The following is a 22356-nucleotide window of genomic DNA, read 5'->3' as shown; positions in this document are numbered from 1 at the left end:
AACATGATAAAATCAAAGCTGTTAAACCCTGTTCTTCCACTGCTTCACCTCGTCTCCCTCCACAGCTCCAGGTAGGCCACCGGCTGAGCCAATCACGATCTCAGAGGGGGTAATTGACAGCGCGGCCCCGCCCCCTCGTCCACCTGTAATCCAATCCGCGGTCCTGTCACAGGTAAAACCGGCCTCGATTTCTCACCATTACCCCAAAAAAGCGAGAAAAGCCGACAAAACCCGTTCTCTCAGTCGGGGACTGTGTTGTTTGTTGCCGCGGCCCTCATCCAGCACCACGGTAAAGAAGACGGATCGGATTTTCAGTACCAACTAGAAAGTCCAGTTCGACCGACCGAGATGTCACAGGAGCATGACAAGTAAGTTGTCCTGACTCTCCACCTATAGCCTGCACATTACAGCAGGTCGACTTTATAAGCTCGTTAATACTGACTTTAAATATTTTGTGGATTTTTACACCATTTTTGCACTTTTTTGAGCTCATGGCACAGACGGATTAGTGCTTTACCTCTGACCTGCAGCCTTGATATTTAAAATTCTGACATTTATCTTGCATTTAAGTATTATTTTAGGACGATTACGGCTTCATTTTTAAGGGTAAGTTTACTCTAAAGTCTGGCTGCCAAGCGGGAGAGTGATTGCATGGAGACGTAAATAGTTTCCCATGGTGTAACTCCGCTCATTTCACCTGTCATGTTCAAGCCTGTACAGGTGTATCCCTCCACCTGTCGTGCGAGCGAGCCGAGGCGCCTGTTAGAATAAAAAGTGTCCCGTGATAGCGATGAAGGGCGGTTTGCTGTTTGATTTTGCTTTAAGCTCCAACAGTTATGTGGATAGTCTTAATGATGTTTGTGTAGGACCTCAGCAGGGAGCTGTCAGTCAAAGAAAACCGCCTCTGCTTGTGGTTTTTATTGCCAAGTAAGAGTTTAATCAACAGGTTCACACACACACACACACACAAAAAAACCCGATTAGTATTTTTCACGCTGCTCAGCCTATATTCTGTATGTTTTTTTTTTTTTGAGGACAAACGACAAGGAGACTTTTGAGGGGGGTGAAACTGTACACCTGCTAGGCGTTGGCCCGACTACTTACACAGACAATGTAAGCAAGCGCAGGGCTATATGAGGTTATATTTTTTACTCCACACCACCAAAATGTTTAGTGTCTAAAATCAGAGACCATATACAAACTTCTCTAAATACAGAAAAATATGTTGTTTTTTTTAATGTTCTTCCCAAGTGAAAAAGTAGTTTACTTTAGTGTATTAGAAAGTTATTACTAGTATACTTGTATTATTATTTTTATTTTATTTTATTTTGCCTAATTTAAAGTATATTTCAAGTGTACTTTATTGTAAGTGTGTTGTAAATTGTACATTTGTGCACTTTTAAAAAGTATAGTGGAATGATAGTTTGGTAAGAAGTTTGAAAAGTCTATATTTTTATTTAGGGCTGCAACTAATGATTATTTTCATAGTTGAATAATTGGGCAGTTACTTCCTTGATTAACTGATTAGTTGTTTGCTTTATAAAATGTCAGAATTTGATTAAAAATGTCGACCAGTGTTTTCCAAAGCCCAAGATGACGTCTTCAAATGTCTTGTTTACAGCCCAAAGATTTTCAGTTAACTGTCAGGGAGGAGTAAAGAAACCAAAAAATAATCACACTTAAGAAGCTCCAATCAGAGAATTTTGACTTTTTTTTTTTTTTTTTTAATTCTTAAACTGATCGTTTATTGAAATCAGAATGGTTGCAGTAATAACTGACAGTTTAATAATTAATGAATTGATTAATTGTTGCATCTCTATTTTGATATCTCTTGATCAGAGGTGTATTTAAGTATGCATGTTTATTATAAAGCTGTACTGCTGTGTACTCTGGAAAAGTAGCATAAACAAGGTAAACTTAAATGTCATTAAACAAACATGTCTATATATACACACTTTAAGTGTGCCAGGCTTACATGAAGTTGTTCCACTTTAGCACTAAATATGCTTAAAATTGTGCTTTTCTACAATTTAATTACAACTAAAATATACTTAGTCCAAAATTAGTTGTTCCAAAATAGCAAACTTCAGGTTAGTCTGACTGCAGGAACACTCAGCATACTTACAATATTTAACAGTGACAGACATCTGTGAATTCATGACTTTATTCCCAACATGTGAAATCTAATTTTAATCTCTGTCTGAAAAAAAACTCTTCTTTGTTTTGTCTTGTTAATGGATTACATTTCTTTAGAGTTTTATTGCCAGTAAATAATGGATCTTATCAGGTTGCCTTTTATGAACAGCACAATTAGATATAGGATTACTAATTATCACTTTGCTCTGACCATTGAGAGGAAAAAAGCTGTATTTGTTGTAGATACTCGACGTGGAAACTGAGCCAGTCCGTTTACACTTTGTCATAATGACTTTAATGTGGCAGAAAATCAGGATTTAGTGGCAGGATGATTTAAGATGTGTTATTCTGATGAGTAAAGTTAATGATCTAGATGAAACTTTAATAACAAGAGCTCAACTAATGTCTTTACTTTGTTTTAGTCACTGGGCTTAACATGTCTAAGTAAACATAACCTGAGCAAACATGGAACATTACAGTAAATAGAGAAGCTCAGTGTTTGAAATGCTTAGTATTTTCTCACTTGCATCGTAGTTTCATGCCTTTTTAAATTCAGTGAACTTAAATTAACGCATTAAATCAACTTTAAGCAGATGAGACACAAAAAAACTCAAGGTGGTGTATTCTTGTTGGTCCGACTAAGTCCTGTTTACAAAGCAACGACTCTTCTGGAGACGTCACGCGATGAAAGAGGAAGAGGAACGAGAAAGACGCAGGCAGTGACTGCGCATAAAAAAACGTATTTTTCACAAACAGGTTCTCTTACGAAAACAGTAGTACGCCGCTGATTAAAAACACAGGAATGTGGCCGGGTCAGATACGTCATTTGCGGTCACCCTCTCAGCCAATGAGTGTTCCCCGAACCAGAGTTGTCTCACTGGACGAGCCTGTCGAGCATCTTTTTCTCGAGACGCCTCGGTGGTTCGATGGCTGAGATTTGTTGCACAATCATTGAAAAGCTTGAACAACTGGTCTCGCAGATTAAGAGATTGACGCGGTGGATCTCTAGCCCTTATAACCCGTTTGTCTGTTTTGAACGAGGCCGTGATTGTAGGTCTTGGCTTTGTGAACTCGCTGAAAGCCATTAAACCCATGGAGTCTATGGCGCCATTGTACCAACAAGGATTCATTTAATTTAAAATAAACCGGTTTTAATCATGGTTTAACTTCAATTCTTTACACACCAAACTTTTAGACTAGCTTAAAATTAAGAATGGTTACATTTAAACCTCAATTTATCTTTTACTCTAAATTTTCAAGTTGCTTAAAGAAAGTTAAGGGACAGATTTAACCCAATCGAGTTTAACGACTCATTTCTTCTTTCTTTTGCTCCAGCTGATCTGTTTAAACAGTCTGCCAATTCTTTTTTCCTTACTGTGCTGTTGTCTGTTTTAATCCTCTATTATTTGGCCATATTACTCCATAAATTCAGCCAACAAGTCTTTATGAAAGGAGGAGAAAGTAAAGCTTTTCTTTTAGTCATCTAGCAAACAATGTAATGCTTTCTTAACTTTTTAGGTAGCTAGAAACATGATGTGAAGTTTCATTTTAAGAATTTTATAGCTAGCTAGTGAACACCCACAGAGCAGCCAAAAGTTTTCCTCCTTTTTTATACTTACTAGGTCTCAACGACGCTCAAGTTTATTTTTCATTTATTGTGATTTGGGTAATAAAACATCCCCATATTTCAATTTACCCGTTACTTATATTACTTTACAACAAACAGAACTGTGCTTAGTTTCAAATATGGATTTACTCATATTAAATCTAGTTTTGCTGACTTTTGACTTTTTGACTAAAATATGATTATTTTTTCTTGGTGCAGTCTGTACCTGCTCTTTCAAACATGTATCAGTGTCCATACAGTATATCAGAAGTGATGCTTTGAGTTGTTGTTGGTTTGAAACATCATGTGATAAAAAGTTTTAAAGCATATCACATAAGAAGATTCCGCATTAAAAAAACACTGACATCTAAATATTTGGTTTTGCACAGTGACTTATGAGACTCTCGTCTTCTTGCAGTAAACGTGCGGTCCTGGTTCTCCAGAATGAACCGGGTTATGGCGGCCAGCGTCGTCCCTTCACCACAGAGGATGAAGCCTGGAAATCATTTCTGGAGAACCCGCTGACAGCTGCCACCAAGGCCATGATGAGCATAAACGGAGACGAGGACAGCGCCGCAGCTCTCGGCCTGCTCTACGACTACTATAAGGTACGCAGGAGAAAGTTCTGCAACCTTCTGAGCTCTTTTCTCATAAATCAAAAGTGGAGAATCTCTTGCCAGGGGATTAGGTAAATCCTTACAGGCTTTTACCATCCAACCATTAAACAACATCTGCGAGGCAGAGCCTCTGTCATGTAACTGATCAAGTTGCACATATAGACAGCAGGATGACCCAGGCTGCTGGATGTGATGTGGTCAGACGCTGAGCGGCTGTGTTTACCCTCCCATACAGGTGCCCAGGGAGAAGAGAACAATACCCCAGAGCAAGCCAGAGGCACTGGTCTGTGATGTGGATCCCAACAAAAGGTAAGCAGCAACCCTCATCTGATACCACCCCCCTTTAAAAATAAAAGCACAGCAGAGGGGAACCATGGCGTGAAGGGAATGGACAGATTTAAGCTGCTTCACATTCTCTGGATTTTGTATTTGATGGAGCTGAATGCAGCCTTATTTATTAAAATCTATTTAACACTGCACACATATTCATCTTTGGAGGAATTGAGAAAATAATGATAATCGATTAGTTGACAACAAAAATTTTACTCTTTTAGAGTAAAGGTTTTGAATGCATATGTGCATGTATATGTGTTAAAGTCTGGGTATATGTTAGTTTTGTCTAATGGGGCTCATTCCCTGTTTGTCCTCTATGTATTTATTTATTTATTTATTTATGCTTTATTTGACTTGGACAGATACATTAGTCCTATACTTAGACAAACTGAAAACAGCTATCCAATACAAGTATCATAGTGTTTATAACAGATGCTAATAAGAGATTGAAACATCATGAAAAGAAGATAAACTGAGATATAATGAAGCTAATTTTAAAAAGTACAGCACGACACAATAAAGTGCAAAATTAAAACTTATCATTATGTTTATAATGATTTTTACAGAAACAGTCTGCTGGGTAACACCTTCGATCCAATACTACAGACGTGCTATTTGTCTTTGTTGCAGACACCAGATCCAGGCCGGACATCCCATAGCTCCACTTCAGGAAGCTGGTATGGAGAGCCGGATCCAGGTCCTCAAGGGCCCCTTCAATATTCTTCAGCTCGCCCAGGACAAGAGGAGCCAGTTCGCTTCACCAGGTCTGTTCTCACCAAACAACACTTACAAGTGACAGTTACACAGTTCTCTGCTGGCCTGTCGTGCCATTTATCCATCTAGATAGTTTTGGCGTGAGTTACTGAGTTTTGGCGATATCGGCTGTAGAGATGAATGTCTTGTCAAGATAATCCACAGACCTGGATAAGTAGTACGAAAGGCCAGAGGAAAAATACTTCTTATACTTATATTTTACCGATTTTGTCTTTTCAGACACGACTGTCACAGTTTCCATCGCCGCCGTGCCAAACTTTCCACCCGTGAAGACAGAGGTGCCCAGCCACGGCTTCTCAGTGACCATACCAAACAACTGCACCGAAAACGACAGTCACGTGGGCGTCTTTGACCGCCAGCTCGCCCACAACGGCGTCCAGTTCAGCCCCAGCACTCAGTCCCGCACGCCCCCCGACTCCACCTTCTCCGAGAGTTTCAAGGATGGTTCCCAGGAGGTGTGTGTGTGTGTGTTTCGATCCCCCTCTTCACTAATGCTCTCCCTGCAACCCCCTCCTCCTCCTCCTCCTCCTCCTCTCCTTCGCTTTCCTCTCCTCTCCTCTCTCAGATCTCTCCCATCAGACAATAGGATATTCACCTGATCCCATGGAGCCAGCGGTGGGCTCAGCCTTCCCTGGTTTTATTTGAACATGCCAAAATAGCGGCCAGTGTGTTATTATGCCATTGTCTCACCAACACAATAAAGTGCTGTACTTTTCTCCTACAATAGCCAAAGCCCTTTCTCTGTCCTCTCTCTCTCTATTTAACCTGGAGGGGAATTACCTTAGAAAAGAGTAACCCAACAAAACCCCTGTACAGGAGGGGGCAAGGGGGGTTAGCAACATGAAGGAAGAGCCATTTAAACTCAAAGAAATGGGGATGAAGGGGAAGAACAAATTAATAAAAACCCTGAGCTGAGGGGCATTAAAATGAAAATACTGTCTATTCCTCTGCGGCCATATCACAGAAACTTCCTAACTTGCAGATCCTGTCTTAACTGTTTGGTTACCATGGTAATTTGGTTTAGGGCTTGATTAGGAAAAATAAAACATTACAGATGAAAAGTTTTTAAGAAGAATGTCCCTGTCCTAACTTTAGATAACTGTGTTCCTCAAGCATCCTAACTTTCCAAAGTTAAAATAAACTCTCCTAACTTTAGGATACCCATTAAGCTGCCATTCACTTTCCCACCTGCAGTAGTGGCTAACTTACTTACTAACTAGCAAGTAGTGTTAGCTTACAGTAGCCTCTGGGAGTGTTAGCTAACAGTAGTTAAAGGACGTGTTCCATTTTGCTCCTCGTCTACAGCGCAGACTGTGCCTGCAACCCTCTGCTCTCTCCAGTGTTAGCATTGCTGTAAATATCCGAAAAAAGAAAATATTTGTTTCTATACAGATGTTAGCAACACATCTAACTCATCTGTCTTCAAGTGGTGAGGCCAGATGTAAAAATTGTTGGGTGCTTTGTTAACCTGAGATAAGATACAATGGAGTAAGACAGACAGTTAGGATTTGCTTTTGTAAAACCAAAGTAGGAAAAATCCTATCTTAGACTCAATTAAAGACATAACGTAGGAAGTTTCTGATATGGTTGCCGGTGAATTAGAAAATAAATCATTTATTTTTTTTAAAAGTAGCTGTTTAAAATCCTCTTTCTCCTGTGCCTCACTTCACACTTTATCTGTTTTTTTTTTTGTGTGTGCTGCAGGTGTTTTCCTTCCCAGGGGATCTCCAGTTACGCATGGCCTCCATGACGCCTGACGAGTACCCTCAGTTTGACACTGTGCCGGGGTAAGTCGCGCTGCCGCCGGCCCACCGCCCGACTTCCACCTCCATTCAGCTTTTGACACAACACTGCAGAATGGCCTCATTCATGGCAGTCACAGGGGAGACACCAGACTCCCCCTCTGTGTGAAAGACAAGAGCCTGCACACACACACGGGCGCTATCTGACAGGCCACATACACATTTTAGGTCACACATTTAGCTGCAGCGGCTAAATGAATCATGCTAAATCATGCCATTTCAAGTTATTGAATAGTGTTATTGCATTGTTATCCTGTTTTGCAGATAACAGATGCTTTTTCTTGATGTTTTATTCATGATTTTTTATTGCCCCCATATTTTAGGAATAATTTCGAGTACACCCTCGAGGCATCCAAGTCTCTGCGTCAGAAGACAGGTGACGGGACAATGACATACCTGAACAAGGGCCAGTTTTACCCCATCACCCTCAGGGAGGTCGACAACAAAGGCATTCACCAACCCATTACCAAAGTCAGGGTAAGAAAGACAGATAAAAATAAACCTGAAACAAGCAACAGCTTTGGATTTATTGACAGTGATCGCGTGCTGAATACCATAATAACATATTAAATTTGTCACTGTGTGTTAATCCATCCACCAGAGTGTAGTGATGGTGGTGTTTGGAGAGGAGAAGTGCAGAGATGATCAGCTGAAACACTGGAAGTACTGGCACTCCAGACAGCACACTGCCAAACAGAGATGTCTGGACATAGGTAAGAAGTTTTTTTTTTTTAATTTAACTGTCAATTACATTAAAAATACTGTAAATGTACTACTTGGCAGAACAAGAGAACTGCAATAGGTTCAGATAGACTCAAATGTGATGTGTGAAACACTGCTGGTGCCCAGATGGTCGTGATTTCAAACATCCAATGATTCATCTCACTTGTCATCATAGATCAAGCTGATTAATCCTCCTGTGTCTGCACAGTTAAGTGGCTGGTTTAAAGGGCAGCTTAGTTACAACTGACAGGAAAAGGCGTGTTGTTTGGTTGTGCCAGTTCAGTTGGATCGGTTTGGGATTAAATCTGCAGCCTTTAAAACTTCTGCACGTCATAAAGTAACTTAAGTCGTGTTTCTACCCATGGTACCGGGAACTTTTACTCCCAGGAACTAAAAGGTTCCTTCAGCCCGTGTGACAGCTGTTTTACATGACATTTATGCAACAGTGCAACACAATAATCATGGAGGAGATTCAAGTCATGCTGCTAGTTTACGGCTGCATATATTTCAGAATGGTGGCTGACATAAAATGCTGCAAGTTGGCCTTCTCAACCAATCAGACATATTGAGTGCTGCAAGCCCCACCCCTGAGGTTCCAGTACTTTTGGAAAGTGCAACTCATCCAGCAGGGACTTTTCTGAGGGCAAAGTGATGTCCCCAGAAACGCAGCTTTAGCGAACATAAATAAAACTGCTGATTTGTTTCTGACTGTATTTTGTTGAGTTAAGAAACTGCTGGTTTGGCTCACTCTGCTACTAAATTAGTCACTAAACTCTTGTTTGCTGTCACAGCTGACTACAAAGAGAGCTTCAACACTATTGGCAACATCGAGGAGATTTCCTACAACGCCATTTCCTTCACCTGGGACACCAATGAGGAGGCCAAAGTAAGACAATAAAAGAAACATGGGTAACACTCTCTGTGAAGATCATGTCTATACTGCATTATAAACATATTCATAAGAAAAAATTCACTCATAAGGGTTTATAACAATAAATATAAATCTTTAATATCATGCATGAGAACTCGTAACAAGATTTATTAAGTACAGTTGTATTAAGTGATTGACATTATGTAAGTTCAGCATTCATAATGCTTTATACCCTCATGCGAGACTAATCCGAGTCCTGGATTACACAGCACATTATAACAGCAATAATTTTAGCCAGTTATAAAGCCACATAGAGAACTTTTTTTAATGTTATTTTATAAAGGAGTCTATAGATTCAGAAATTATTTTACTGCTCCTTTAGAGTCTATGATCCATAGCAACTATGTTCATAGCAACTGTCTATTCTTCATAGCAACAGTCTGATATATAGAAATAATAAGACCTTAGAATGGCATGACTGACCAGTAGGACAAATTTATTTAATAAAGCTGTGTAATAAAATGTATTATTATGTCAAATTAGCAGAAGCAATTAAATCATTTTTTAATTAAGATTTTGTGTCAGATTATTGTTTTTTTTTAAAGTAGCTGTGTAATAAATGAGATAATGTACAACGTACATATCCTTTGTAATACTTTATAAACCTTGTTATAACTTATCATGCATGACAAGAAAAATTTAGAAAGAGCTTTATAAATCTTTATTACTGTATTATAATGTATTATGAATGTGCATACAATGCAATACAGATAGACCTTCTTAGAAAGTGTTATGGAAACATGTACACACACACACACACACACACAAATAAACAAAATGACGTGCTTGTGCGAGAGCTGGTGTTTGCCCTCCAGTGTTCACGCAAGAACAGGTGCAGTGTTTAGTCCACAGGATCACTGGTGATCCCAGGTTTCCGTATAACTTCCTTGCCTTGAACTCTTAATGTGAGCCTTGAACTTTTCACATCAACACACTTAAGCCAAAAATAGACGACTCCTCCTTTTTTAAGGCCCTGCGTGGTTTGTGCCACAGACCAGAATGAAGGTTTCAGGTGTTGACAGCCCTTTGTCCGTGATCATCAGCCAGTTTGTTCATTGTGATCCTCTAAAACAGTCATTAGAGAAAATAAAGAGCTTAAATAGAAGAGTGAGGATGCTGTCACCGCTACCTTGAGTGTTTAGTCTTGTTGCGTAGAGACGTGGAGGTGTGTGTGCATGTGTGTCTTCCTGCTTTGTGCATATACATTCTTGACTGGTCCAACCTGCCTGTCACCACTATTGTGATGCTGTGTGTGTGTGTGTGTGTGAGGATATTTTTGCTCTCAGACAAAGAGTGAAGGAATGAGGAAACTCTGTGGGGGGGACAAGGGCCGGATTGGACAGCTAACAAATAAAATCCTGTTCAGCAGGTAGCAGAGGTGACAGAAAGGAGGCGCTCCTGTCCCCTCCTCCAGTCTTGATTTTTTTTCCCAGTTGTTGTTGACCCTCATGTCGTTCTCTGGCACTCATCCACTGTCAGCCTGAGATGGAGGACGACTGACACGCCAACAAACATACAAAGAGACAACATGGCGCTCATCTCTGTAGGCTACGCTTAACATAAATAAAGTCACACACTCACGCACACGAACCAGGATGTGGGTCTAACTGTCCCATGACTCGAGGCCATAGGATGTTCATCCTTGTGTGTGTTCATGACTTCACCGTCTGTGTAATTTTGGAAGCACCGCCCTGCCACATTTTGTTTGAGCATCTCCTCAATAGAGAGGTGAAGTCCCTCCCTTTCCGGTGTCGCCCATGAGGTCTTACTTCGGGGGAAAAAAAATATGAATGTAGCTAATGACATGAGAATTTTTTTTTTTTTTTTCCAGTTTGAATTACCATGTGCCTAAGTGCCACATCAGATGAACTTCTAGGTGTGTAGTCTTACTAATTATGTTTCTTTACAGTCTTACACTTCAACAGTTTTACAACAAACTGAAACTGTCTTGACTTGAAATATTCTCCTTTGAATTAACAAACATATGTGGGATTTGTGGCACAGTTCAAATGGGATCAATAAATAACACGTCTCTTGTCATTAACTACAGTTCATGTTTTTAGGTTAGTTAGGTATAGCTAGTGTGACTGAGGCTCTCTATAATGACACCATCCTTATTTAAATTGGTTCCTTATAAGTCTTGCTTTCACCACACATTTAAGGAGTGGATTTTCACTTCTGTCCATCCCAGTAACGCAAAAAATATTCCTGTCCTGTCCCTGTCGTTGATTTTTCCAGAACAGCAAAACCACTTGGAAGTGCTAGGTGTCTGAAAAATGGTCTGTTTATACTTTAACGACAGATGAAGAAGCGTGTGTGTGTGTGTGTGTGTGTGTGTGTTAACATGTGTCTGTATGTGTGGTTTGTCCCTGGGCTGATTGATCTGCAGCATGTTGTATTTGCAGTGTATTTGCAAAAGGCAGCCCCTCCCTTATGTTTACCTGCTCTAGGGCAATTTACTGGTGTTACCGCAAAAACATCTTTTGATGACAATAATTTTCATTCAGCTTTATGTGTGACAGTATAAACATAAATTTTTGTCTTTGTTAAGCCATTTTAAACTCCTTTCCCCTCATGCATGGTGATAATCACTCTAAATATCATTATAAACATTTTAAGGTGGTAAAACACACAAATAGAGCAGATTTACTTGTAAAGTTGTTATCCCAACTTGTCTTTGTCTATTTTTCATTGAAGCTCATTTTAAATACACTATGTTTATGCACAGATCCATTCACAGAGTTCATTTTCTTTTGACTTTTTATAATCTTTATAATATCAGTGACATCAGTGGATTTTCTCTGTTAGGTGTTTCCAAACTCTCTGTTGTGATAGTGTGTCTTGTTGACACAATGCCAACCTGTTTTCAATACAAGCACCAGGAGGACAACGAAACATGTCCACATCAGGCCAAAAATATGAGCCTGTGATTACTATATTTGACCAAAAGAGGGCGACTCAGAACACTGAATGAGGCCTCAGCAGGAAGGCCCTCAGTGTTTTAGGATGATGCAAAGTGAAATCCTCAGTGTCTTAATGAAATGATGTTTTAACAAACAGCAGTTAAAAAGTTAAATTAATAATTAAAGTGACAAAACTTAAACTTTGTACAGGTGAAGTTGGACATTTTTTCTTGGTTTCCATCGTCTTTTTCTCATTTGTCCTGTCTTCTCTCCACAGATCTTCATCTCCGTCAACTGTCTGAGCACAGACTTCTCCTCTCAGAAGGGCGTCAAGGGTCTGCCGCTGAACCTGCAGATCGACACCTACAGCTACAACAACCGCAGCAACAAGCCCATCCACCGCGCCTACTGCCAGATCAAAGTCTTCTGTGACAAGGGAGCCGAGAGGAAGATCCGAGATGAGGAGAGGAAGCAGTCCCGCCGGAAAGGGAAGGTTGCCGAGCTCAACCCCGGCCTGGCCTGTGAGTCACTCAGCACTTTACTTCTTAAATGTGGGTACAAGTACCCCGAGAGGGACTTTGGCGTACTGCAGGAAATATGTGACATTAAAATATATATATATAATCACTCATGCATAAAAAAAGTCATGCCTAAATCCTAAAATAACTGTACTACAATAAGTTCACTAAATAATGTCAATGTAAGTTGTTTATTCTGTAAAGTATTATTGTTAAAGGGATAGTTCACCCTAATATGAAAATTCAGTCATTATCTAGTCACCCTCATACCGATCGAGGGTCGGGTTTTGTTTTTTTAGTCCACAAAACACTGTTAGAGTTTCACAGTGTTACAGAATCTCTCAAATAACGCACGTTGTGATGAACACACAGAGAAATATCATCCAACTCTGCAGTTCCTGTTTCCTGTTTCCAGCCACATTAGGTGCTATTTTCAGATAAAACAAAAAGCTTGAATAAACCCTCTCCAAGCTACCTGCCACACTCCAAACAGCAGACAGGCAAAGTTGTGAACGTAGTGGAGCGTTCAGCAGCCAAATATTTCCCACAGGAGTTAAAAAAAAAAAGAGTGACTACTGCTCAGAAACATGACTCTAAATAAACACTGGGTGTGTAAACAGACGACTTTGTGCTAATATGTTTGCTGTAACAGCGTTATAAGGTGATAATAAGTCAATGTTGTGTTTACAGCTTGTTTTGCTTCCACCATGTGTCCTTAAAAGATGTCCTTCTCATTGAACTATTCCCTGTTGTGTCTTTTCCTCCCAGTTGTAGATGTCAAAGTGCCCATCCTCCAGAAACACGATGTGACTGTTTTCAAGATGATGACGGACATTGAGACCCAACCTGTCCTGTTCATTCCCGACATTCACTTCTCTTCCTTCCAGCGCCATGTAAGTGCCAATCACACACACACACACAGAACTTTAAGAACACCGGCACTGTTCAGGACAGCATGGAATCACATGACTCGTATGTGATTTCCGACCATGAACATTGTTTTTGCCACATTCACGTACCCTTCTTGGCATCTTAGGTGGTCCATAAACAGACTTCAGCTTACACCCACTCTTCAGCCAGCTGGGTCGAGGTGACCTGCTTGCTTGGTAGTTGGCAGGAACAGAGAGTTCTAGTTTCCAGCTCTGATAGGAGTCCGACATACTGATGGCTGTATTTCAAACTGCTTACTCACAGGATGAATCATTTACCAGTGACTCAAAACAAACCGGGCTGGTTCAGAAAATACTACCTGTGCCACCACGTAAATTTGTTCATATGCTCAGAGGAAAATTAAAAAAAAAAGAAGATTTAGAGATAGAGAGAGGACTGCAATTTTATTAATGATGCGTGGATGCGGATGTGGCAGACTTTTAACTGCATGTTTTAAAGGGATAGTTTGAATTTTTTGAAGCATACTAATACTATACCACTACCTACAGTGAATCAGCAGAAGTACTGCGGTAGGAGGCTAAGCAATGTACTGCTGTGGACAGGCTCAGCAATAAAACATATTTTAGCCACTTGGTCTACCACTACTTCAGTCGGTTAATTTGTTTGTGTTATTATGTGACTCAGACTGTCTGACAGCAAAGTAAAGCAGTGAAAATATTCTAAATTAACTTTTTAGGTGGCCCTTTTTTAAAAATGGCTCAAATATGTTTTGTTGCTGATCCTGTCTATAGCAGCACACAGTAATACACTGTCTATGGATAAATACCTCCTGCAACCCCACTTCAAATAATCCGAACTGTGCCCTTAAGCATGCATGCAGCTTGACAGGCTTTTATCAGAGTTGACCAGCAGCAGCCCTCTGCTCTGTGACTGAACTCTGAGCTTCGTCCGGTCAGGATGAACACGTCACTTGACACTCACACAGGTGCATGTGCACGTACACCTGGCGTTAGTTTTTTGGACCGTTTCAGACACTTTTCGTGTTTTCTGTGACATGCACAATGAGCAAAATGATTCTGCAGGAAGAACGCTGAGAAACTTAACTATTTGTAGGTTTTGAGTGCCCCCTCCTGGCCAAATTGTGAGCACACGTTCTCTTTCTCCTGTTCTCCCACTTTCACAAAGTTTACTTTGCACCAGCGAGGCTCAAGTTGGGACAGTAGGTTATTTTTGGTGCTGCCGGTGACATTGAACCTGACTGAACCGCTGTCAGTTTCTGATAAACTCAGGGTTTACCTACCAGCTAGAAATAGAATTCTATTAACAGTAACGCCCGTGATCAATACAGTCACATGGCAAAAGACCCTCCAAAAAGGCAGTTTTACAAGAATTAAGACAACATGTTTTTGACTGATTGTATGCATTATTTGAAATAATTAACTGATTTGAGGTTTTTCATGCACTAACTGTATTTCTGGCCTATTACCATATTATGTATATTGGTATTTTTCTTCATTATTGAAGAGTATTAGAGTCAGGCATAAGGGGAAAATATGAGAGGAGGAAGATTTTCGCTTTTCATTTTAACAATAAATTAAGTCAAATGCTGAAATATTTGACCTTAAGTTGAAATATCATTTTGAGAATAAAGTCAAAGTAATATTTCAAATTTATTCTCATCATTTCAACTTAAATCTCAAAAAAATCTTCCTCCTCTGATTTATTTTTTCTTACATCTGGCACTAATACTAATACTTATGCCTTACCTTGATACTCCTCTGTGCAGTTTATCTGGTTTAAAATCCAATTTTATTCTATGTGAATAGACTTTATTTAGCTTTTCGAAACGCCTTTCTGTTTTAAAGGTGTTATAGAAATAAAATGGCCTTGCTTGTTCCTATATCATTAAAAGAAGAATTTGAGGAACATGGCTTATTAGTATTCTGTATTTCCTAAGAAAATTAAGTCACATAAAGAGGAAAAACTGATCAAATCTCAACCACATGTTTATCCTATCGAATAAAAACCTGAAAATAGTCGTGTGACCCTCTGTCAGGGTTCACACCAGTACTTTGATCACTGTTTCTCCAGCTGTAACTGGAAATACTTTACTCCACATAAACCAGATGGCTGAGTAGCTGGTTTGTGTTGACCAAGTTCATTTATCACTGATAAAACAATTTATCAGTGATAAAAGAAGCATAAATGAGCCAACAATGGGAGACCTTTTGGAGGTTGCTGTTGACTTTGGCTCCGACCTGCTTGAATGATTTACATGCAGTTGCAAAGTCGCACATTTTAAACACACACTTTTATTGCAGGATAAATCATATTTAATTATTACCATGAATGCACACAAGTTAATTTCTCCATTTCTGTTTCTTCTGCAGCCTTTCTCGACAGAAGATGGAGAGGAAAGGTGAGTTTTTGACTTGCTTTTTAGTAGTTTTGAAATGAGACAACCTTTGGTACCTTCGCAGTAAAAGGCATTCAGGGCTGATGTTTCTAGGAAATGCCCGCTGGCTTTGTGCCTGTGTGTGTTTTATAGCCTGTTAGCTGGTTGTTAAGGGCATTTAAGCACTGATTTCTGTGTGTGTGTGTGTGTGTGTCCACTGCAGCTCGGGCATGAAGAGATTACCCTTCAGTGATGATGAGTTTGTGTCGCCCCCAAACAAGATGGCAAGAGTGGAGGAACCAAAGAAAGGTATGTGTGTAATGCATTCACTGTTGACATGCTGATCAGGAGTATTTGAGTGATGGTCAGTGTGTGCACGTGCATATGCATGTGTGTGTGTCTGTGCTGTGATCTGCCTCTGAAGACAACTCCCCCCCTAACACACACACACACACACACACATACTGTCTCTGGGCCATGTGATTATTCCAGGTCTTTCAAAACACACACACACGTGCCCGAGGCCTCCACTGACCCAACAAAATACCACTGATCACTACGTGCACACACACATGCAAACAAGCCTGTGCCCTTTACCCTATATCCTATTCATAGGAGTGCAGCTAGCTTCTTTCCAATAGTAAAATATGTAAATAAAAGTTTTAAGATGTGTTTTACGAAGAGGAAGAAAGTTTTAAAGAGTTGGACTTTACCTTGACCTTTTCATGCCAGTCTCAGACATATTCTGCATGAATACACCTGAAGTGAAGTTTCAAGAAGTTTTAAGAAAAACTGAGGGATCACCAGATGCTCCTGTTACACAAAATAATGTATATGTTTCAGATTTCTTTTCTTGTGAAATGCTGGATACGTTCACCTCATCAACAGAAACTTCCATCTTACGTTAGAGGTAGAGTCAGTAGGATTAGTCCAAGCTGTTCCTAAACACATCAGGATTTCAAATACCAGCATTTTGGGTTGGTGAAACTTCCCAAGCACAACAAAACAATGAAGAAAAAATAAAGAAATATAGGCAGAGGGCAGGGTCTCTACAGATACAGCCAACACCACACACTTCTACTGGGTCATACTGTTAGCAAACGCCACCATTAGCTATGGTTACCTAATTCTACCGTTATCAAATACTTCTACTACTATCTACTACTTTTACTTAGTGGACACTACTGTTAACTACTGTTAGCGAACACAACCATCAGTTACGGTTAGCTAGATAGTGAGTTACCTACGACTACAGACGGAAAAGTGAAATAAAGGGCGGCTTAACAGTTATCCTAAAGTTGGGAAAGTTAGTTTAAAGTTAGTTTATTTAAGATTCTGTGAAGCTAGGAGGTTTCTGTGATGGCCTCCTTCAAATGGAATAAAATCAATCTTTGGTTGTCTTTGAAATGCTCACAACTCATGCCAAACCATAAGCAGTGTTGGGGAAACTACTCTGAAATAGTAGTTTACCAAGCTGGTAGCTGCTTCACAATGAAAAGTAATTAAACTACAGCTTAACTACTTAACTTCTACTACTAAAAGGGGTTCAACTCCACAGGAAATTATCCCAATCTGAGTCTGGAATCTCTAAATTCTCCTCTCCTCGAAAATTCTCTAAATTCAGTAAAAACACGTATGATGTTTTATAATCTTTCCAGAAAAGCTGTCATGGTTTTCCAATGAGACGATTGGGAGCTTTGTGGTGGTTTGGAAGTAACCACGTTGACGTCTCAAAGTGAGGACTGCCAATCACGTGTTGAACAGCCTCTTTCAAATGATGTCTGTCTCAATTAGAGTTATCCACGGCAGCTCCACACCACAACGAGCGAAGCAAAACTGTGGCTATACAGAATACGCTGTAGCTTTATGAAACCAAACACCACCACACTTTTTTTTCTTTTTCTTTCTCTTCTTTTTATCTGGTTTTACTCCATATACAGATGACGTAAAGTGCTGAAAACTCCTCTGCACACAGTTACATCTTTAAATAGAAGCTTACTTAAAAACAGAAGGAGGTCTTGTATTTAGACGCCACAAATATCACAAGTTCCTGCAACAGGCTGGAAAACAATACGATAAAAATCTATTTAGAGCATGATGTATTTTGAGACCGAGATCTGTCCTTCTGTTTGTGTCTCTTCACAACCACGTATCATGAGTGCGCTCTCTAGGTGTGCCATTGGTGGAATCAGTCATTTAACCTCGCAAAATACGGGAGTTGCTGGTCTACCACTGCCTCAATCAGATTTTTTTTTTTTTTTGTTCCTTTTTCTGTGAGGTAAAATTACAAATTTCACCCATGGAGTTTGGTTGGTATGGAGAGAGCAATATTTGGCTCATATAACAGCAGTTTTCCATTAGAAAAGGCTTTCTAATGGCAAAGAACAGCAGTGAAAATATTTTAAATGTAGCATACACTAGCATTGATTTTTTTTATAATGATATTTATTATTGACACTGACTATTGTTAAATACCTCATACAGCCGCACTTCTAATAATCTGAATGATCCCTTTAGGGATAACCCTGCAGGGTTATACATTATAGATACAAATCTTCTAATGGATTAAACATATGTGTGCTTGTGGTTGAGCTTCACCACTTTGAAATCCAAAACCCACACACGAACCAAACCGGCAGTCGAGCTGTTCAGCCTGACGCAGACACACGCTTTTACGCCTGCCAGTGACTTTCGCTGGAGGCCAGATTTGGGTCTGTTTTTGTGTCCAATCCATGAACATGCGTGCTTTGCTTTGACGCCTTTCCATCTCCTCTTTCTCGTTTCACCACACAGTCCTGCTGTACGTGCGCAAAGAGACAGAGGAGGTGTTTGATGCCCTCATGCTGAAGAATCCCACGCTGAAAGGCCTGGTGGAGGCTGTAAGTTGTATTCAGTTCATTATACTTGGTAATGACTAGTATTGCACCTCATGCTTCTGTTTTAAATACAATTATCAGTTGTATATTCATATAATTTGTACATTTATTTGTCCATAAAAAACAGAAAGGGATGCCACAGATTTAAACGTAAATAACACCATTATATCAATTACCATTCATGGGTTTATCTTACTGCAACATTTTATAAAAGGTTGCCATATCAAATAGAGAAAGATTTTGTTTCAGTGTCACAAAACCTATTGTATAATATTGGTTGTTTGACAGCTCTATCATAGCTATTTTCACTACAAACATTACCAGAACTGGATTTCTCAAACTCCCAGACAGTTTGAAATATTTTAGTCCAATAACTAATGATGCTCAGGCAGTTTCAGTTCCAGTGTGCTAATGAAGTTTGCTAATGTGTGCTTATTATATTTTTTGTAATAAATCCTAAAATGACCATGACGTGTCATCTGAGATCAAGGAAACATGTAAAGTTGAAATACTCACCTCTCTGATATTAACGCTGCAGCTGCGGCGCCCCCCTTTTCTATTCCAGGCCAGAATAACTGTTTTTGGATGTCGGTTTCATGTCAATTAGAGTTCAGGTTAATGGCAAATGTTTGCCAAATGAGTTGTAAGAAATCATTAATCATTTTTAAATGCTTAAATTGAGCAAATTGTTAAAGGAGTCTGGCAGGCAGTGAGGCAAGCTGCCACTGAGGTCAAAGTCCAGTGTGTATTTCAAGAGCAGTGAGCGTCTGTTTTCAGGGTAACGGGCTAAACTTTACATTGACAGACAACTGGCAGTTATAACCAGCTGATCAGCTTACAGTGCTTCTTATTGCTTATTGTTACTTGGAAACATTTTTTTTTTTGCATCTATCATTGGCAAAGGTGCTTTGTCACAATCCTGAATTTCTCGCTAAATAATACTGACCAGACACTGACGAACAACAGTGCTCAAATTTTAACTGTTAAATTAAAATTATTGCTTAAGACAATTTAGTAACCCCTGGATATTGCTGTGTTAAGGTATATATCAAGTTTTTCCTGCAGTTAATAAAGTGCAGAATGTTTTGTATTCTCTAAATTTGACCTGACTGATCACAGACTGAGGAATAGCGCAGGGAAGAGTAAGCACGAGGTTTATTCAAGCTTTTACGTCTCTGTCAATAATTTCACATCGATTTGTTCTTTTTTTTCTCCACCAGATTTCAGAGAAGTATGAACTACCTTTGGATAAGGTTGGAAAAGTCTATAAGAAGTGCAAGAAAGGGTGAGTTTATATTTGTTCAGCAGCAGAGTTTTCCTCTGGGGCTTGATCAAATTGTTTTCGGTCTCCTTCAAAATGCAAATCATGAGAGTGTCAGTCAAATTCTTGGCTTTTCCCATGATTCATGTGGCAAAGGTGACATCTTGCCTAATTAAAATTTTCAAACCTGTTTCTAATTGGTATTTAGCTGGTAATCTGTGAGTTAATTGAGCATTAGCAATCAAACTAGCTGCTGCTGTGATGCACATCAGCCAATCATAAACTGTACGAGCAGACGCATACAGGCTTGACTGACATATCCGTAATTGGGATATTAAAGGTAAATTAAATGGTGCAATGATTACATTTGCATATTGAAGGTAAAGCTGTGGTCTTGAGCAAAATCTTGCTGTAGTACAATAAATCTTAAAGGAATATTTTGGGAAATATGCTTATTTTTGCCTAAATTCTGATAATAACACATGACTGTGCGAACAAGACTCCAGGAAGTTACTATGCCTGGCCAACAAATAGTCCTGCACATAAACCCAAATGTGTCCAGCAATGGTCAAACTCAGAGAAATCCATAATTTATTCAAGGTAACGGTGCCAGCTTGCTAGCTGCTATAACTTAGCATTTTCCTGCTCTATGCTAAACTAAGCTAACCAGCTCCTGGCTGTTGCTTCATTTCCCCAAATGTTAAAGTTTTGCTTTAAAAATGTAAAAATTAAAATGATTATGGTAGAATTGTTTTACACTCGTAGACCATACAGTAGATTGCATTTGTACAACAGGCCACTAACACTCATACCTGGCTTTTAACAGGATTCTAGTCCACATGGACGACAACATCATCAAACACTACTCCAACGAGGACACTTTCCAGATCACCATGGAAGAGCTGGGCGGCATGTACAAACTCACTCTCACTGAAATCTGATTGGACAGAAGGAGGTGACGACACCCTGAGCAGAGGGATTGAGGACGAATGAGACGAAGCCGTCAGGAGTGGTGGTTTACACGTCCAGCTATGCAGCGATTGTGGACTTGATCTGAATTGTAAATCATGTTGTCTTTGTGCTGTATTAATGTCAAACAGGTTTTAAAAGGAGGTATTGGAAAAGCCCTAGCTCTTAATGGACCACAACGTTTATTAGATATGTAAGTTATACATTTTGATTCAGTTTAAACCCTTTTTTTTGTGCATAAGAATCAACAAGTGAGGTCAGGTTTGATTATTAAGACACCTGTATTTTGTATTCAAATATCAGTGTCTACTTTTGTGCAGAGTGTTTGTGGTGCTGCTATACCTCATGCTATGCAAGCAGCAGTGTTTCTTATGAGGAGAAACAGCTCCCTTCTGAAAGCCATAGCACTGATGATTACAATCTGTAATCTGTAAATTGGGTATGTAGCGCACAAAATGAAGACAGCAAATTGTTGATGGAGCCCCAGTGGTTCAGTGTATTACTATCAAACAACGCGGCAGTATTTAGTGTGTAAAACCTTAGTCAATCATCACACAGTCTGGGGAGAATATTGTACAGTAAATGTTTGTTGTGTGTGTGTGTGTGTGTGTTTTTTTTTTTTTTTTTTAGCTTAAGGTACATGTTGTTTGTGAGCGAAATGGCTTAAAAGATGTTTTCCTCAGATCAACTTAAATAATGGCCTCTTTGTAAGTATTAAATAGTTGTTAAATATATTGATAATAACACTAAAACACAGCTACCCCTCCCTTGTAGAGTAGTTTTCTGAATGTTGATGAAATAGGTCAATGGATGTCTGGTACAGTCTATGCAGGCTGTTCTGGAAGTGCAATATGATATTTAGGTTCAGACACGTTCAGAAAAAAAAAAGTTTTTCCTTAACTACAGTATATATACATTCTAACTGATAAAACTGATTTTTTAAAAATAGAAATATTGTTGTATATATTCACTGACAAAAAGGATCTATATGATCCCTCCTTTTGTATCTCAGTACTTAATGTGTATATATTTATTAAGAGAATGGATGTGGGTCATTTCGTTTTTGTTTTTTTTGTTTTTTTTTTACCATATATATTCAAATTTCTATTATTCCTAATAATATAATGTTCTTTCCTTTTTATATGAAGTTACATTACATGTAATGGGACAAAAAGTTATTAACTTGTTTTTAATTGTTTTTTGTTCTTTTTTTTTTGTAAAGGATTTGATGCACAAAGTGCGCAATAAAGGTTCTGCAGTAGCTGCTGGTTTGGTTGTCTGAGACTTTTTCTTCCTCATGTCCTCTCAGATGGTTGTTTCCTTTTAAACATAGCAGACAGTTTCCAAACTTTCCATCTTACAAGAGATTTGTATGGACATTTACTAGGCCCAGGCATAAGAGGAAGAAATGAGAGAAAATTGAAATCTCAAGAGTAAAGTCAAATTTCTTGCTTACTGCTCGGCATAAATGGTACGTATGGTGTTTCAACTTTATTCTCAAGATGTCAGCTTTATTTTTGAGATCTGTTTTATTCTTATTTTTTCAGCTTCATTCAACATTTTGATTCAGATTTCTTCTCAACATTTTGAGTGTTTTTTAGATTTGACTTTATTCTCAGTA

At 39.2% G+C, this 22356-nt stretch overlaps 1 protein-coding gene across 3 annotated transcripts; it reads left to right on the top strand.

Annotated features, from left to right (window-relative positions):
• The first annotated feature begins 208 nt into the window (after nt 1–208).
• grhl1 (grainyhead-like transcription factor 1) lies at nt 209–22004 on the top strand. 3 transcript variants are annotated; one of them, XM_084742284.1, is made up of 16 exons: nt 209–368; nt 4161–4350; nt 4595–4668; nt 5323–5456; nt 5686–5921; nt 7171–7253; nt 7592–7745; nt 7870–7981; nt 8783–8877; nt 12103–12346; nt 13112–13236; nt 15625–15653; nt 15853–15938; nt 18423–18508; nt 19726–19790; nt 20593–22004. In XM_084742284.1, the coding sequence occupies exons 1-16, from the start codon at nt 349–351 to the stop codon at nt 20705–20707; spliced, it is 1848 nt and encodes a 615-aa protein (XP_084598410.1). In that variant the 5' UTR covers nt 209–348; the 3' UTR covers nt 20708–22004. The 3 variants fall into 3 exon arrangements, with proteins under 3 accessions (XP_084598410.1, XP_084598411.1, XP_084598412.1); XM_084742285.1 differs by lacking the exon at nt 209–368 and adding an exon at nt 403–606; XM_084742286.1 differs by lacking the exon at nt 209–368 and adding an exon at nt 1037–1113.
• The last annotated feature ends 352 nt before the right edge of the window (nt 22005–22356 follow it).

The sequence above is a fragment of the Lutjanus erythropterus genome, chromosome 18 (assembly GCF_056507025.1).
Source record: "Lutjanus erythropterus isolate fLutEry1 chromosome 18, fLutEry1.hap2, whole genome shotgun sequence".
NCBI classification, from domain to species: domain Eukaryota; kingdom Metazoa; phylum Chordata; class Actinopteri; order Lutjaniformes; family Lutjanidae; genus Lutjanus; species Lutjanus erythropterus.
Note: the sequence above shows the minus strand (reverse complement) of the source record. Positions and strands in the feature narration are given on the sequence as shown.

Bases quoted from the DNA above. Each gene is read 5' to 3' on its own strand.
- grhl1 (XM_084742284.1), top strand. From the start codon at position 349: ATGTCACAGGAGCATGACAA. The intron at 7,746-7,869 runs GTAAGAAAGACA...TCCATCCACCAG, and splicing joins AACCCATTACCAAAGTCAGG to AGTGTAGTGATGGTGGTGTT. The intron at 13,237-15,624 runs GTAAGTGCCAAT...TTTCTTCTGCAG, and splicing joins TCTCTTCCTTCCAGCGCCAT to CCTTTCTCGACAGAAGATGG.